Source organism: Carcharodon carcharias, chromosome 7, assembly GCF_017639515.1.
Source record: "Carcharodon carcharias isolate sCarCar2 chromosome 7, sCarCar2.pri, whole genome shotgun sequence".
Lineage (NCBI taxonomy): Eukaryota > Metazoa > Chordata > Chondrichthyes > Lamniformes > Lamnidae > Carcharodon > Carcharodon carcharias.
The window spans coordinates 161,865,697-161,880,204 of NC_054473.1; the positions used below are offsets into that span (position 1 = coordinate 161,865,697).

At 42.1% G+C, this 14,508-nt stretch overlaps 2 protein-coding genes across 4 annotated transcripts in view; both read left to right on the plus strand.

Annotated features, from left to right (window-relative positions):
- Nucleotides 1–7,578, plus strand: part of terfa (telomeric repeat binding factor a) — a 43,157-nt gene extending 35,579 nt beyond the window's left edge. For all 3 annotated transcript variants that reach the window (XM_041192065.1, XM_041192062.1, XM_041192063.1), the window contains 2 exons: nucleotides 1,586–1,641; nucleotides 7,006–7,578. In XM_041192065.1, coding sequence (XP_041047999.1) covers nucleotides 1,586–1,641; nucleotides 7,006–7,164 — 215 coding nt within the window. In that variant the 3' untranslated portion in view covers nucleotides 7,165–7,578. The remainder of the gene's footprint in view (nucleotides 1–1,585; nucleotides 1,642–7,005) is intronic.
- A 5,822-nt stretch (nucleotides 7,579–13,400) lies between these two features.
- Nucleotides 13,401–14,508, plus strand: part of tmed6 (transmembrane p24 trafficking protein 6) — a 34,831-nt gene continuing 33,723 nt past the window's right edge. The window contains exon 1 of the mRNA XM_041191698.1: nucleotides 13,401–13,441. Within this exon, the coding sequence (XP_041047632.1) occupies nucleotides 13,401–13,441 (41 nt within the window). The remainder of the gene's footprint in view (nucleotides 13,442–14,508) is intronic.

Consider the following 14,508-nt stretch of genomic DNA (forward strand, 5'->3'; position numbering starts at 1 on the left):
AAGGATAGGGGTGAATAGAGCTGAGAAAAGAAATCTGGAGGAGGATGATGAAATGACAAAAGTAATAAATGAGTTCATTGCCATTGATTTGATAAATGGGCCAATTTTGATAAGTAATGTTGAAAAGATTGGAACTCAAAAGTGGAAAAGACCATGGTGGCAAGTATTCTGGAAAGCAATTTATAAATGTAGCAAGTCTGTACTGTTAGGAGTCCCAATTTACCTCATTCCCGAGCAGAGGCTGGGCACTACAAGTCCCAACATGCCCAGGGAATTTCCACACATGCATGGGTTGGGTGTGGGCTGCGCATGTTTTAGAGATCTTCAGGCCAGGGACAATTGTGCCTGTGGAGAGGGGGTGGTGGGGGCCAGAGAAAATGACGCAAAAACCCGATCGGGGAGCCATGACAGAGACCAGTAGGGAGAGGGGCAAAGAGGCTCCAAGCAGTGAAAGTGCTGCTGTTAGCAGATTTCAAGTAGCAAGGGCTCAGGAGAAACCCTGCAGTGAAAAGTTAGTGACTCCATGCTGCCACCCGCTGGGAAAAGATAACCCTTTGGAGCAGTGGTGTTCTGCTCGGTGTGGCTGAAGGGGTGAAGTTGCGCTTGAGCTGCTGCTGGAATGCAGAATTGGGAATCCGGGCAACGTAATCTTGGGAGACAAGATGGAAACCTTGGGCGGTGAGCAGTTGTTGAGGCAGTCTGACTCTGAGCAACTTTAAGGACTTTTGAATTCCGAGGCTAGATCTTTTGAAAAGGAAGAGTGAAGACTTTACAATTCCTCATAAGGGCGAGAGTTTTAAGGAGATTGTGTGACTAAATGGATACTGATGTCTGGGTAGATTGCTGAGAAATCTGTGGGATCTGCCCTGCTTGCATCTGCCATTCATTATGCAGTGTGGTGTGTTCGACCAAGTCTATTAATTCACAAGTATCTCATCTAAATTCTGAATGTTAGAGTACAAGACAGATATTGTAAATTGTTTTACTTTTCTGACTTTGTACAGTAAAGTTTATTTTGTTTGTTCAGAAACCATAGAATCTTGTGGCTTTATTCTCTTAGCAAAAACTGGGATCCCAAACTTTGTCTGCTTTAAACAAAAAGTTACTGGTTCCTAAGCGAATTGTACTGAAAATTTAGAGGTCTGGTCCAGGATCATCATCATACCAGCATGATTTTTCACACAGATCTCTTGGCCTTGAAATTTGTTGGACTACTTACCTTGTGTGCTCCATTAAAATAACCTATTGCATTGACACAGATCTGAGTCAAACAAGAAGAATTATTTGAGCATAGGTGTTTCCTTGCAGGACAGGTTGAGATGTTTCAAAATGGAGTCATTGTGCTGCACCATTGGCAGGAGAACATTACAGGGTGGCAAGTTTATATAGGAAGCTTCCATTATGAATATAGTGGCAGGAATTTATAATAGAATAAGTTAGAAGGATACGCGCACAAGTAAAATTTTTACTCTCCATAAAGTAACAGGTAACACTGAGATTCACTCTTCGAACAAATTATGGCCCAATGTATTAATTGCAACATTCTTTATGGTCACTGTTTCATCTATCTTATTTTCTTACACAGGAAATGGAAGAACTTCACCGACAGGAAGTAATTTTTCATTCTCATCTAAACGGCAGGTAAATTCCTTAACCTTGAAATTTGTACTTTGGTATGATATCATGTACATTGAAGTTAACAATTTATCCACAATTTGACTTTTAAAAATTTATATCATTCCAAATTTTCTGAAGATGGATTATGAAGGAGTCTTTAGACTATTTATTTGATTCTCTGATTCTACCAGGAGAATATTTAATCATAGGATGGCTATAGCAAATTGTGCCCTTGCCAGTTCTCTGTAAGAGCTACTTGGCTAGACCCACATCCCTGCCTTTTCCCCATAGCCATGCAAATTTTTCCTATTCAGACGATTATCCAATTCCCTTTTGAAAGCCATGATTGAATAGGCCTCCATCCGTCTCATACTCAGGCAGTGCATCCCAGGTCTTAATCACTTGCTGTGTTAATAAAAAAAAAAAGTTTCTCCTTATGTCGCCTCTGATTTTGTTACCACATGCCTTGAATTGAGGTCCTCTGGTTCTCAACCTTCTGCCAGTGGGAGCAGTTTCTCCCTATCTTCTGTCTTGATCCCTCTTATTTATGAACGCTTGTATCAAATCTTCTCTCAACCTTCTCTAAAGAGAACAACTCCATCTTCATCAGTCTATCCTTGTAACTGAAGGCTCTCATCCCCTGAATTATTCTCGTAACTTTTTTTCTGTACCCTCTCCAGTGCTTTCACATTCTTCCAAAAATGTGCCCAGAATTGGTTACAATACTCCAGTTGAGGCTAAACCAGTGTTTTATAAAGATTCACCTTAACTTCCTTGTTTTTGTACTGTATGCCGCCTCCCCTGCATCATGTCTCTTTTTGAATTGTGACGTCACTTCAAACTCCTCCACCTGAAAGTCCTGAGGGTACGCCTCTCCTCTCTGGTCTCGGCCTCTGTTTTTCACTCCTTTTTATACCGCTCTCGCTGGCCTCTCCTCTCTGGTCTAAAACTCACCTTTTTCCAACCCTAACAGCAACTTTTAGTTAATTGCTAAATTAAAGAGAGACTAGACTTCGGATAGAATTTAACCCTTAAACTCCTTCAGTCACCAATCTCCAACTAAGCTCTCTACTGCAGCCAAACACGGCACTCCTGTGCAGACAAAGTCAGCACTATAAGATCTACTTCAGTGTGCACTATCAATTCATTTACTTTATGAATGCTGTGCACATTCAGATACAGAGTCTTTAGTTTTTTTGTCATCTTTGTAAGATCAGTCTTGATTCTTTGTGCATTTCTTCAATTTTTCCTCTGTCCTGCCATTCTCAAACCCTCATTTCTCATGTCACTATTTTCCTCTCTTACCTTGTCTCTACTCTTTGATATACCATATCTTTCCACATTTGATCCCTTGTACCCACTATTTAGTTTAAATCCCTTTCTAATTCCCTATTTATGCGGTTTGCAAGAACACTGGTTCCAGCACGGCTCAGGTGTAGATCATCCCAATGGTACAGCCCCCACTTACCCCAGTACTGGTGCCAGTGCCTCAAAGCATAATCCACTTCTCCCACACCAGTCTTTGGGCCACGTATTCATTTCTCTAATATAATGTACCCTATGCCTACTTGCATGTGACTCGGGTAATAATCCAGAGATTATAACCTTTTGAGGTTCTGCTTTTCAATTTAGTGCCTAGCTCCTCATACTCTCTTTGCAGAGCCCCTTTCCTATTTCTTCCTATGTTGTTGGTACCTACATGGACCATGACAATTGGATCCTTCCCCTCCCACTGCAAGGCAGATGACCCGAACCCTGGCACTGGGTAGGCAACACAGCTGTCTGGACTCTTGCTCTTTGCTGCAGAGAACAGTGTCAATCCCCCTCACTATACTGTCCCCTCCTACCACCATTCCTTTTTGCTTCCCCAGTTGAATGGCTTCCTATACAGGTGCAATTGAAGGAACCTTGTTGAGTTCCTGCGCTGCATTTTGTAGATGGTACACACTGCTGCCACTGTGCATTGGTGGTGGAAGGAGTGAATGTTTATTGTAGTGGTTGGGGTGCCAATCAAACAGGCTGCTTTGTCCTGGATGTTGTTGAGCTTTTTGAGTGTTGATGGAGCTGCACTCATCCAGGCAAGTGGAGAGTATTCCATCACACTCCTGACTTGTGCCTTGTAGATAGTGGACAGGCTTTGGGAGTCCATAAGATATAGGAGCAGAAATTAGGCCATTCGGCCCATTGAGTCTTCTCCGCCATTCAATCATGCTAATAAGTTTCTCAACCCCATTCTCCCGCCTTCACCTCGTAACCTTTGATCCCCTTACCAATCAAGAACCTATCTATCTCCGGTCTTAAATACACTCAATGATCTGGCCTCCACAGTCTTCTGTGGCAATGAATTCCATAGATTCACCACTCTCTGGCTAAAGAAGTTTCTCCTCATCTCTGTTGTAAAAGGTCTTCCCTTTACTCTGAGGCTGTGCCCTTGGGTCCTAGTCTCTCCTACTAATGGAAACATCTTCCCCACGTCCAATCTATCCAGGCCTTTCAGTATTCTGTAAGTTTCAATCAGATCCCCCCCTCATCCTTCTAAACGCCATCGAGTATAGACCCAGAGTCCTCAAACGTTCCTCATATGTTAAGCCTTTCATTCCTGGGATCATTCTCGCGAACCTCCTCTGGACCCTCCCCAGGGCTAGAACATCCTTCTTGCGGTACGGGGCCCAAAATTGCTCGCAATATTCTAAATATGGTCTGACCAGAGCCTTCTAAAGCCTCCGCAGCACATCCCTGCTTTCATATTCTAATCCCCTCGAAATAAATGCCAAGTCAGGAGGTGAGTTACTCTCTGCAGAATTCCCAGCCTCCGACCTGCTCTTGTAGCCACAGGATTTATATGGCCAGTCCAGTTCAGTTTCTGGTCAATGGTAACCCACCCCCTGCAGGATGTTGATAGTGGGGGATTGACTGATGGTACTGCCATTGAATCTCCAGGGGAGATAGTTAGATTCTCTCTTGTTGGAGATTGCCAACGTTCTTCAGGTTAACAGTGCTCTGTAACTAAGTTGTTATTTTATGATGGTGACGAGATATACTATCAGCAGAATGCAATAGCTGTCAATGAAACTTCAGCTTTTCCCAATTTAGAACACCCTTCATTAGCTGTGACAGAGAACAGGTTTAATACTTAACAGTTTTAATATTGTACCTATATAGATCATATGTTATTCTTGGCCTCAGATGCAGATAATGACAGGTGATGTATAAAGAAAAAAACTAGACTTATATGTCACCTTGTCATACCTCCAGATATTACTACGTGCTTTACAGGCGGTTAATGACTTGTGAAATGTGGGACCCGAAGTGGGTGGACGCTGAAGATAGTGGTGCAGCTGGCATGCCAGTTTCATGGCGCCGATGAGTTTTGTCAGGTCAGGAGAAGGCAGGCCTCGAGGACCGTGCTCAGTTCACAGCTAAGTCCTAATTAAGCTAGTCAAGACCGGGAGAGCCAGTTAAGCAAGAGCTCATTGAAAGGTCATAGAGGGCTAGCTTGACGTTTTTGTGGGGACGCACATGGCCAGGGCAGAGCAGCTGCCATACTTGTGCACAGGTTGTTGGGACAGTGTTATCTACATGCTTGGGCAATATAGTGGTACCACACTTCCATGGCTTTCCATAAGGGGAGGGGGCAAGGCTTCCGGACACAATTGGGAGTCCATCTGAGCACAAGGAAGACAACAGCTGACAATGGGAGGACGACTCTCTGATTTTAGTCCAGGGGCGATGAAGAGCAACATCCTCCATAGAAAGGGCAGAGCCCTGGGCGTAAGGGTGTTGCTACTGATAAGTCAAGCCTCCTTTCTTGTGTCTCCCTGCACCTGTGCCCAGCTGAGCAGGGTAGTGTGTCCTCCATCCTATGAGGGTGACTGCCCTCAGCTGTTACTGTCTTTCTTGCCACCTGCTCACTCATGACATGTTCATCATCCAGTGCCATCCTAACTAATGGCATGCAAGGACCCACCAATTAGATGTATCTGCACTGGTGGAGAGCGTGCTTGAAAGGTGTGAAGGTGCTTGCTCTGGTGATTCTGCTGGTCCTGGTGCACACGCAGGAATCTATCATTCCCTCTCAACTTGAGAGACACGAGGGGATCATGAGAACTAACCTTGGAGAGTAGAAGCTTCTGCAGTGTCGCATTTTCCCAGTGCACTGAGTCTTCAGCGTGCTGCACTGCACCCCCTTCAACTACACATTGCAATATTTATTCACCCCCTCTAATGGGGATACTCCATCTCACCTTTGCTGAAGCTCTTGATCAGCCATCCTGGCAATCTTCATTGCTTTCTTCTCTATAACGATCATGTTGTATAGGTTGGGAAATACTTTGGTTTGTGCATTTTCTTGGGCATTATGTGTCTTTTACATATGCAAATACAAAACAGAAATAGCTAAGGCCTCCCCAGCCAGTGCCATCGGCTCATTGATATAAGCTGCATGTATCAGTGCTGGCAGTGCTGAGGGGTCATTATGTATCCAAGTGCACAGTTCTCCCATATTCAGAAGCACCATGTGCCATCAGACTGCTCAGTTGTTTGTTTGCTGGAGTTTGAATGAGAGGCCTGTCATGAGGGTCTGGCATTGCACTCACCTTGCCAGAACGAGTAAGATCATTGAATATTTTCCAGCACTGGATTTAGTTGCTCCTGACCACTCTTAATCTGCTCACATTCTAAGCCACCTCTTTTTCCATGCCTGTTCTTTAGTCTGCCGATTGTAGTTGAACTTATTATTCTGAATTGAAATTTGCAATTCTCAGAACCCAGATAAAAAGGGGTTAAAATGCATGGATTTAAAATTAGTATTTTACACTCGATGTTGATAAAGACGGTGTGTGTATGAGGCTTCTGAGTCAGAAATCCTTGAGTTTGATTTGTCCTTGCTGAATTAACTGATCCAGCCAGAGTGCCAGTAGAGTTCCATGCCCAAGGAGAAGATTTGCCAGAGTTGTAATTCCTGATTGCTATTCTTCTGCCACCACACATGTGCTTGTGTAGTCCTGGTGAGGTGTGATGCATCCCCCAATCAATTAACCTGCCAACTTACTGTGCCTCGGCTTACCTCAGAAGAATGTCCACTTGAGGGCTTTATTTTGATAAAATATATCCTTTGTATATAAATGTTAGATTGAACTGACTTGCCAAGTATGTTAGCAAAAATCACCTAACAATTTTGAAGTAATTCAAAATCAGCCATTTTGAAATAATTGTAATCATGAATCTTTTCCATTAAATCTTGATTTTGTTGGAGTGTGGTGCAATTGGTTAATGAGAAACAGATTTTCAGACCTAGCTGGTCCTAGCATTTAAAGACTGTACTTATCAATATATGTTATTCTGTCACCAAAATGTTTCTAACTTGTACTCTTGTAAATCATATTTTAGAAATGGACAGTTGAAGAAAGTGAATGGATTAAACGGGGTGTACAAAAGTTTGGACCAGGAAATTGGGGGAAGATCCTGAAACACTACCCATTTTGTAATCGCACAAGTGTCATGATTAAAGATCGTTGGAGGACAATGCAAAAGCTTGGAATGACTTAAGACAATAATGACTTTTTTAAACAGTTGCACTGATAACCAATATATGTTTGATATTTCATATATGGCAATGTACTATCGGAGAGAACTGAATCTTTTTGTATTTTGCATTAGATTGCATTGAAAACCAAGCCCTTGGAAGCTTGAATGGTCATGTGGAAGGTATGCATGTAGGTGAACATGCATGCAAGCAGTTTGATCCATGTGCCTGTTTTGTATGAATTTGTACCAATTAAGGAAAAATGAGACTTTAGCCATTTTTATCCTTTCCAGTGAAATACTTAGTCCTTGACCTTTTGTTTCTGTTAAATTTGTGAACTGTGTTCATTTTAACTTATGTTCAACATGCAACTGTGCAGTGTTCTGACATGTTAAGAATAATTATAAACCAATAAAAGTGCAGAATTCCCCCTCTGACGTTTTTGATATTGCTGATGATTTATTTGTAGATGAGCAATATCAATTTTTTTTCTCCAAAAAGAAAATAAAATCCACCACCAGTACAACTGCAGCACCCACTTCACTTAAATTTTGAGTGGTTTATAATTCACTCCCGTAGGATGGTGTTGCCATGGGATCCCCTCTAGGTCCAAGTCGCGCTAACATCTTTGTTGGGTTCCATGAGAAACGTGTCTTTGATGGAATGACACCTAACCTTCCCCTCACTCTTTCAATATGTGAATATATGTCCGATAGAATTAAATCCGCAGCTGCGTGTAATAATTTCCTTACAGGTCTTAATGGGCACCATTCACCTTTTGAAATGGAGCAGTCAAATAAACTCCCCTTCCTTGACGTACTTGAGAAATCAGCCAGGGGGTTCTCTACCATGATCTACCACATGCCTACTTTCACTGGTCAGTATACTTGCTGGGATTCTTACAGTTCCACATACTAATAAGATTGGTCTTATCAGCAACTTTGTAAATAGGGCCCAAGCCATTTGCTCACCATGCAAGCTTAATGCTGACATGGGGCACATCCAAGGCATCCTGCAGGATAATGGCTGTCCTGATCAGATCATTTCCTGCTGTATATCATGCAAATTTGTGAAAGAGTACAAAGCCATCACTTTTGGCTTTGAAAAGTGCCCAGTCTACCACACGTTACCCTAGAAAGGCAAGGTATCTCAAAACTTTGAGCAAGTGAAGCTAGCTGTTTCATGCTGTTACTATGCAGTAGCAACATGAGTGGTATTCACCACTAACAAGATTCTGCTGTCGAGCCAAAAAGACATTCTGCCTATCTTACAAATGAGTAATGTGGTATATGAATTTCAGTGCCAGTGTGATGGTAGGTAGATAGGCCCTACACTCTAAAGACTGGCAGATCATATCAAACAGCATGTTCGCAACAGGCAGGGTATAGACCGTACCCAACCAGCCTGTGCTTGCAAAACTCAAACCACAGTGTGCAACATTAGATGTGATTCTGTGATTGGACAAAATTTGCTAAATAATCTTCAATGTGCTAAGAATTACGATGACAACCAATTTAAGATTCAGTCAGGCTCGCAGTGTCCTGCATTCTTTCCAGACAGAACATGTACACACATTGCACCTGTTTCAGCTAAACAAAATAAGTGACAGCAATTTGCTGACTCATTCCTCAGAGCAATGCCTTGACCAATCAGAGTCAAGCTGCCTAGCTTAAATTTCAAGCAATGCTTGACAGTTAACTGTCAGTCACCATCCAGTAGTGCATTCTCCAGGGCAGTGTTTCTACCAATCAGAGGCACTTGCCAACCAATCAGTACTCTTCACATACAGTATAAATTGTTGTTTTCACTTTATGTTGGTATTCTTGTGAAGTGTCCTGATGAATGCAAGATGAAAAGCTTCAACATCTCTTCTTTCAGCAATGTACAGAACACCTATTTACTGCTGTGTTTTTCTTCCTGCTCGTAAGTAATTTCATTCTCCATACTTTTTTATTAATCATTCTTGTGATGTGAATGCCAGCATTTATTGCCCACCCCTAATTGCCCTTGAGAAAGTGTGGTGAACAGCTACAGTCCAAGTGGTGGAGGTACAGTCACAGTGCTGATGGAAGGAGTTCCAGGATTTTGACAGAACAATGGTGAAGGAATGACTATGTATGTATTAGAATGGTGAATATGACTTGGAGGAGAACTTGCAGGTGGTAGTATTCTCATGCGTCTACTGTCCTTGTTCTCCTAAGTGGTAGAAGTCATGGGTCTTGGCGAGTTGCTGCAGTGCATCTTGCAAATGGTGTACAGTCCTGCTACTGTGCACTGAGGGTAGAGGGAGTAAATGTTTAATTGGTGGAGGGGTTGCCAATCAAGTGAATCTTGGATGGTGTGGAGCTCCTTGAGTGTTCAAGCTGCAGTCATCTATGCAAGTGGAAAGTATTGCATTACACACCTGATTTTTGCCTTGTAATAGACAGGTTTTGGGGAGTCGTAATGTGAGTCATGCGGAATTGCCAGTTTCTGACCTGCTCCTGTAGCCACAGTATTTATATGTCTGGTCCAGTTAAGTTTCTGGTCAATGGTAACACCAGATGTTAGTAGTGGGGGATTCAGTAATAGCAATGCCATGGGAAGATGGTTAGATTCCCTTTTGCTGTCTTGATGTCAAGGGCAAACACTCTCAACTAACTGGAATTCATTTCTTTTTGTCCATGTTTGGACCAAGGCTGTAACTGCTACTTTAGCTTTTATGTAATGGGCTCCCAATTTTCACAAACAATTTATTTTGCTGCAGTTTGTGTTTGTCGAAGCCCAAAAAAACTACAACTACTGTGACCTGCCTACACTTCATGTTCTCAAAAACTTCAATTAGATTATTTAAGCATGGCCTACCCTCGAATCTATACTAATTGGGGTAAATACAGGCCATAATAGGTATTTTATATTTGAATGAGGTGCAACATTTTCCACCCTCCAATCCTTTTTCAAAACTCCCATCTCCAGTGAAAACTAGAAAGTCATGATTTTCCTTCCTCCACCACCATTACATCCTAACTAACATTCAAAATGCCATTCATTCCTGGGCATGTATCAAATATAGGTTCAGGGGTATAAATGGTAGTTTTTGAGTTTGGTGTAAAGCTAGTCTTCTGGTACAAGTTCTGAATAATTTGTGGATGAAATTAAGAGAGGCAAACAAGTTAGGATTATTCAAGATCCAATTAGATGCTGTGAGAGATAATGTTTCAAAGGGGTGGGTTTTGGTAAATAAATTGTTTGCTTTTCCTTATTCCTGACATTCTTGGAAATCCCTGTTAACTGTAATATATAGTTTTTTTTTACATTCATGGGTATGGATGCTGCTAGTAAGGCCTGCATTTACTGCCCATCCCAGAATGCCCTTGAGAAGGTGGTGATGAGCTGCCTTCTTGAACACATCTGTATGGCTTGCTAAACCATTTCACTTCAGGGTCAACCCACATTACTGTGGGTCTGGAGTCACTTATAGACCAGACTTAGTAATATGTTGTTACGATGGCAGATTTTTTTCCCTGAAGGAGGGGCCCTCAACCTCTTTGCTTATGACACCCACTCCTATATTATAAAAATTCAATTTTTTCTGTACAATAATTAGTTTTATAATTACCAACATAGAATGTTGCTTGCCCTTAATTTTTTTATGCTTGATAATTAAATGTCTCTAGTTTGGAGGTTTCAAAGATTAATTGGACAGTACTTGTGCACAGATTACATGCTGGCTGAGACATCTCCAATTCCATTACAAATAAAATTAAAAGTCAAGTGGCTGTCTTAGTACTTCCTTAATTTTGCGGGGTCATTGGCGGCTTTGTTTTTTACTCATGTCTCCGCATCCTCAGTATTCTTCAGTCCTTATGGTTGAACTTGATGAGTTAAGTTCTGTATCATCACTCCGTGGGTTTGTAGTTTTAAAGCTGATGATCAAATTAAAAGTTTATTCAGATCTGATATTGTTCTGAGAGCATTCACAAGGATGTTCCTTTTGCATAACTTAAACCATACTCCCACTGAAATAGCTCTTATTAGACCTGATGCAAAGGGAGAACATATTGCTTAACCTAAGAACATGTTAATTTCTGCATTTTGAATATGTAATAACTATGCACCAAATAGTGATGGGCATAAATGCCAACCTTGCCTACATCCCAAGAATGAAAATATATTCAAAAATAAACCAGTCATCAGAGTAAAGCATGACATCAAAGCAAAACAGGCATCACCAAGATCTGACTCACTCAATTCACTAGGACCTGAATATCATTGGCTGTGGAATGTGAAGCTTTAAAGGTTTGCCTGATCTGCCTCTGGGAAAATATTTCAAACATCGGTGTGACTGAATAAGAACCGAGACACACACCTGAGTGAGAGCGTTCCAGTCATTGACTGGGGAGAGCTTTAACTAGTTAGACAGCCTGATAAAAACATCGCACCATTCACAGCAGGGAGAAACCGTACATGTGTTCTGTGTGCGGACAAGGCTTCAACTGATCATCCAACCTGGAGAGATACAAGGACACGCACCATGGAGAAACCATGAAAATGTGGGAACTGTGGGAAGGGTTTCAACTTCCCATCCAGCCTGGAAGTTCATCGGTGTTGTCACACTGGAGAGAGGCTGTTCACCTGTTTCATGTGTGAAAAGGGATTCGCTAATTCATCTGATCTTCTCACACAACAACGAGCTCACACGAGCAGAGGTCATTCATCTACTCTGTGTGGGAAGGGATTCACTCGGTCATCCCACCTGCTGACATACCAGCGAGTTCCCACTTGCTCTCTGTGTGGGAAGAGTTTCGCTCAGTCATACCGCCTCACGGAACATCCACTTGTTCACACTGAAAAGAGATCTTTTGAATGTTCTGAATGTGAGAAAATGTTTAAAAGCAGACATGAAGTACTCATTCACACTGGAGAGAGGCCATTCACCTGCTTCATGTGTGGGAAAGGATTCACGATAGTGATAGGATGGGTGATGTGTTGCTGCTGGACATCAAAGTGATCCAGAGCAAACACAAATGTAGTAAGTGCAGCTCGAAGAACTTCAGATCAGAGTTGAGGAGCTGGAGTTTGAGCTGCAGACATTGCACCACGTCAGGGAGGGGGAAAGTTACCTGGACACTTTGCTGCAGGAGGCAATCACACCCCTCAGATTAGGTAATTCAAATTTGGCCTGTGTTCAGAGACAACAGCGTATCTTCAGGTAAAGCAAGTATGGGGACTCGGGGGTAGCGTTCGAGGAGCCTCGGCCCCTGCAATTGTCCAACAGGTTTGTGCAAACTGTCTGGATGAGAGCGGGGACTGCAGGGAGGATAAGCAAACTGGTACAGGGAGCCATTCAAGTTGGGGGAGGAAATAGAAATGTAATAGTGGTAGGGGACCGTATAATTAAAGGGATAGATATTGTTCTCTGTAACCATGAGTCCCAAAGGCTGTGTTGCCTGCTCGGTGCCAGGGTTAAGGACATCTCCTCAGGGCTGGAGAGGAACTTGGAGTGGGAGGGGAGGGGAGGGATCCAGTTGTCGTCGTCCACATTGGTACCAATGACATTGATAGTGCTAGAAAGGAGATTCTGCTGAAAGAATTTGAACAATTAGGAGCCAAATTAAAAAGCAGACCCATCAAAGTAATCATCTCAGGATTACTACCTGAGCCACAGGCAAACTGGCATAGGGTAAAGTCAAGGAGTTAAATGCATGGCTCAAAGATTGGTGTAGGAGGAATGGGTTTCAGTTCATGGGGCACTGGTACTAGTACTGGGGTAGAAGGGTGGTGTTCCTGTGGGGCGGGCTTTGCTTGAACCATGCTGGGACCAGTGCCCTGGCAAATCAAATAACTGAGGCTATAGAGAGGCCTTTAAACTAAATAGAGGTAGGGAGGGCTCTGGAGAGGAGATACGTAGGCTTACAAATAAAAGGATATGGCAGTATTGCAGGGTAGCTACTTAGGTAATGATACCCATAGTGGGACAGGAAGGGACAGAGTGTACAAACATAAAAAAAGCAGCAAATAGGGTCAAAGGGGGATAAAATGGGAAGAAGACAAAATTAATGGCTCTTTGTTTAAATGCATGTAGCATTTGGAACAATAAATGAATTAATGGCACAAATAAAAGTTAATAGGTATGATCTTATAGCATTAAGGAAACATAGTTACAAGGGGATCAAAGCTGGGAACTAATTATTCAGGGGTGTGTGACTTTTCGAAAGGACAGACAGGAAGGAAAGTGTGGTGGGGTTACTACAAGGTGAAATAAGTATGATAGCGAGAAATGATCTTGGATTGGAAGATGTATAATCCATATGGGCGGAGGTAAGAAATAACAGGGGAAGAAGACACTGGTGGGAGCAGTCTACAGGCCCTCTAACAGTAGCTATACTATAGGACAGAAAATAAATCAGGAGATAATAAAGGCATGTAAAAAAGGCAGTACATTAATCATGGGTGACTTTAATCTTCATGTAGATTGGGAAAATCAATTTAGCACAGGTAGCCACAAGCAAGAACTCATAGTGTATTTTGGAGAGTTTCCTAGAAAAATGTGTTGTGGATCCAACCAGGGGTCAGGCTTTTTTGGATCTGGTAATATTCAACGAGGCAGGTTTAATAAATGATCTCGGGGTAAAAGACCCCCCAAGAAACAGTTACCATAACATGGTAGAGTTTAGCATTCAGTTTGAGAGTGAGAAACTTGGATTGGAAACAACTGTGCTAAACTTAAATAAGGTTAATTACAAAGGAATGAGGGCAGAGTTGGCTGGAGTGGACTGGGAAAGGAGATTAGCAGAAAAGACGGTTGATGAACAATGGCAGACGTTTAAGAAAATAGTTCATGACTCACAACAAAGATATATCCCAGTGAGGAAGAAGGATTCTAGGAAGGGAATAAACCAACCGTGGTTAAGCAAGGACGTTAATTTAGTGTCAAATTAAAAGAAAAAACATACAATATGGCAAAGATTAGTGGTAAGCCAGGGGATTGGGAAAGTTTTAAAAAACAACAAAAGATGACCAAAAAAATAATAAAGAGGAAGAATATAAACTTTGAGGGTAAACTAGCAAATAATATCAAAACAGACAGAAAGAGATTCTTTAAATATGTAAAAAAGCGTGAACATAGCTCCTTTAGAGAATGAGGCTAGGGGAACTGAACAAATACCTTGCATCAGTCTTCATGCTGGAACACACTAATAGCATTCCAACAATACTAAATAATCAAGGGGCAAAAGTGGAGGAGGAAATAAATACAATAACTATCACAAGGGAAACTAATGGGACTAATTGCTGATAAGACCCCTGGACCTGATGGGTTTAATCCTAGGATATTAAAGGGAGTAGCCACAGAGCTACTGGGTGCACTGGCAGTAATCTTCCAAGAA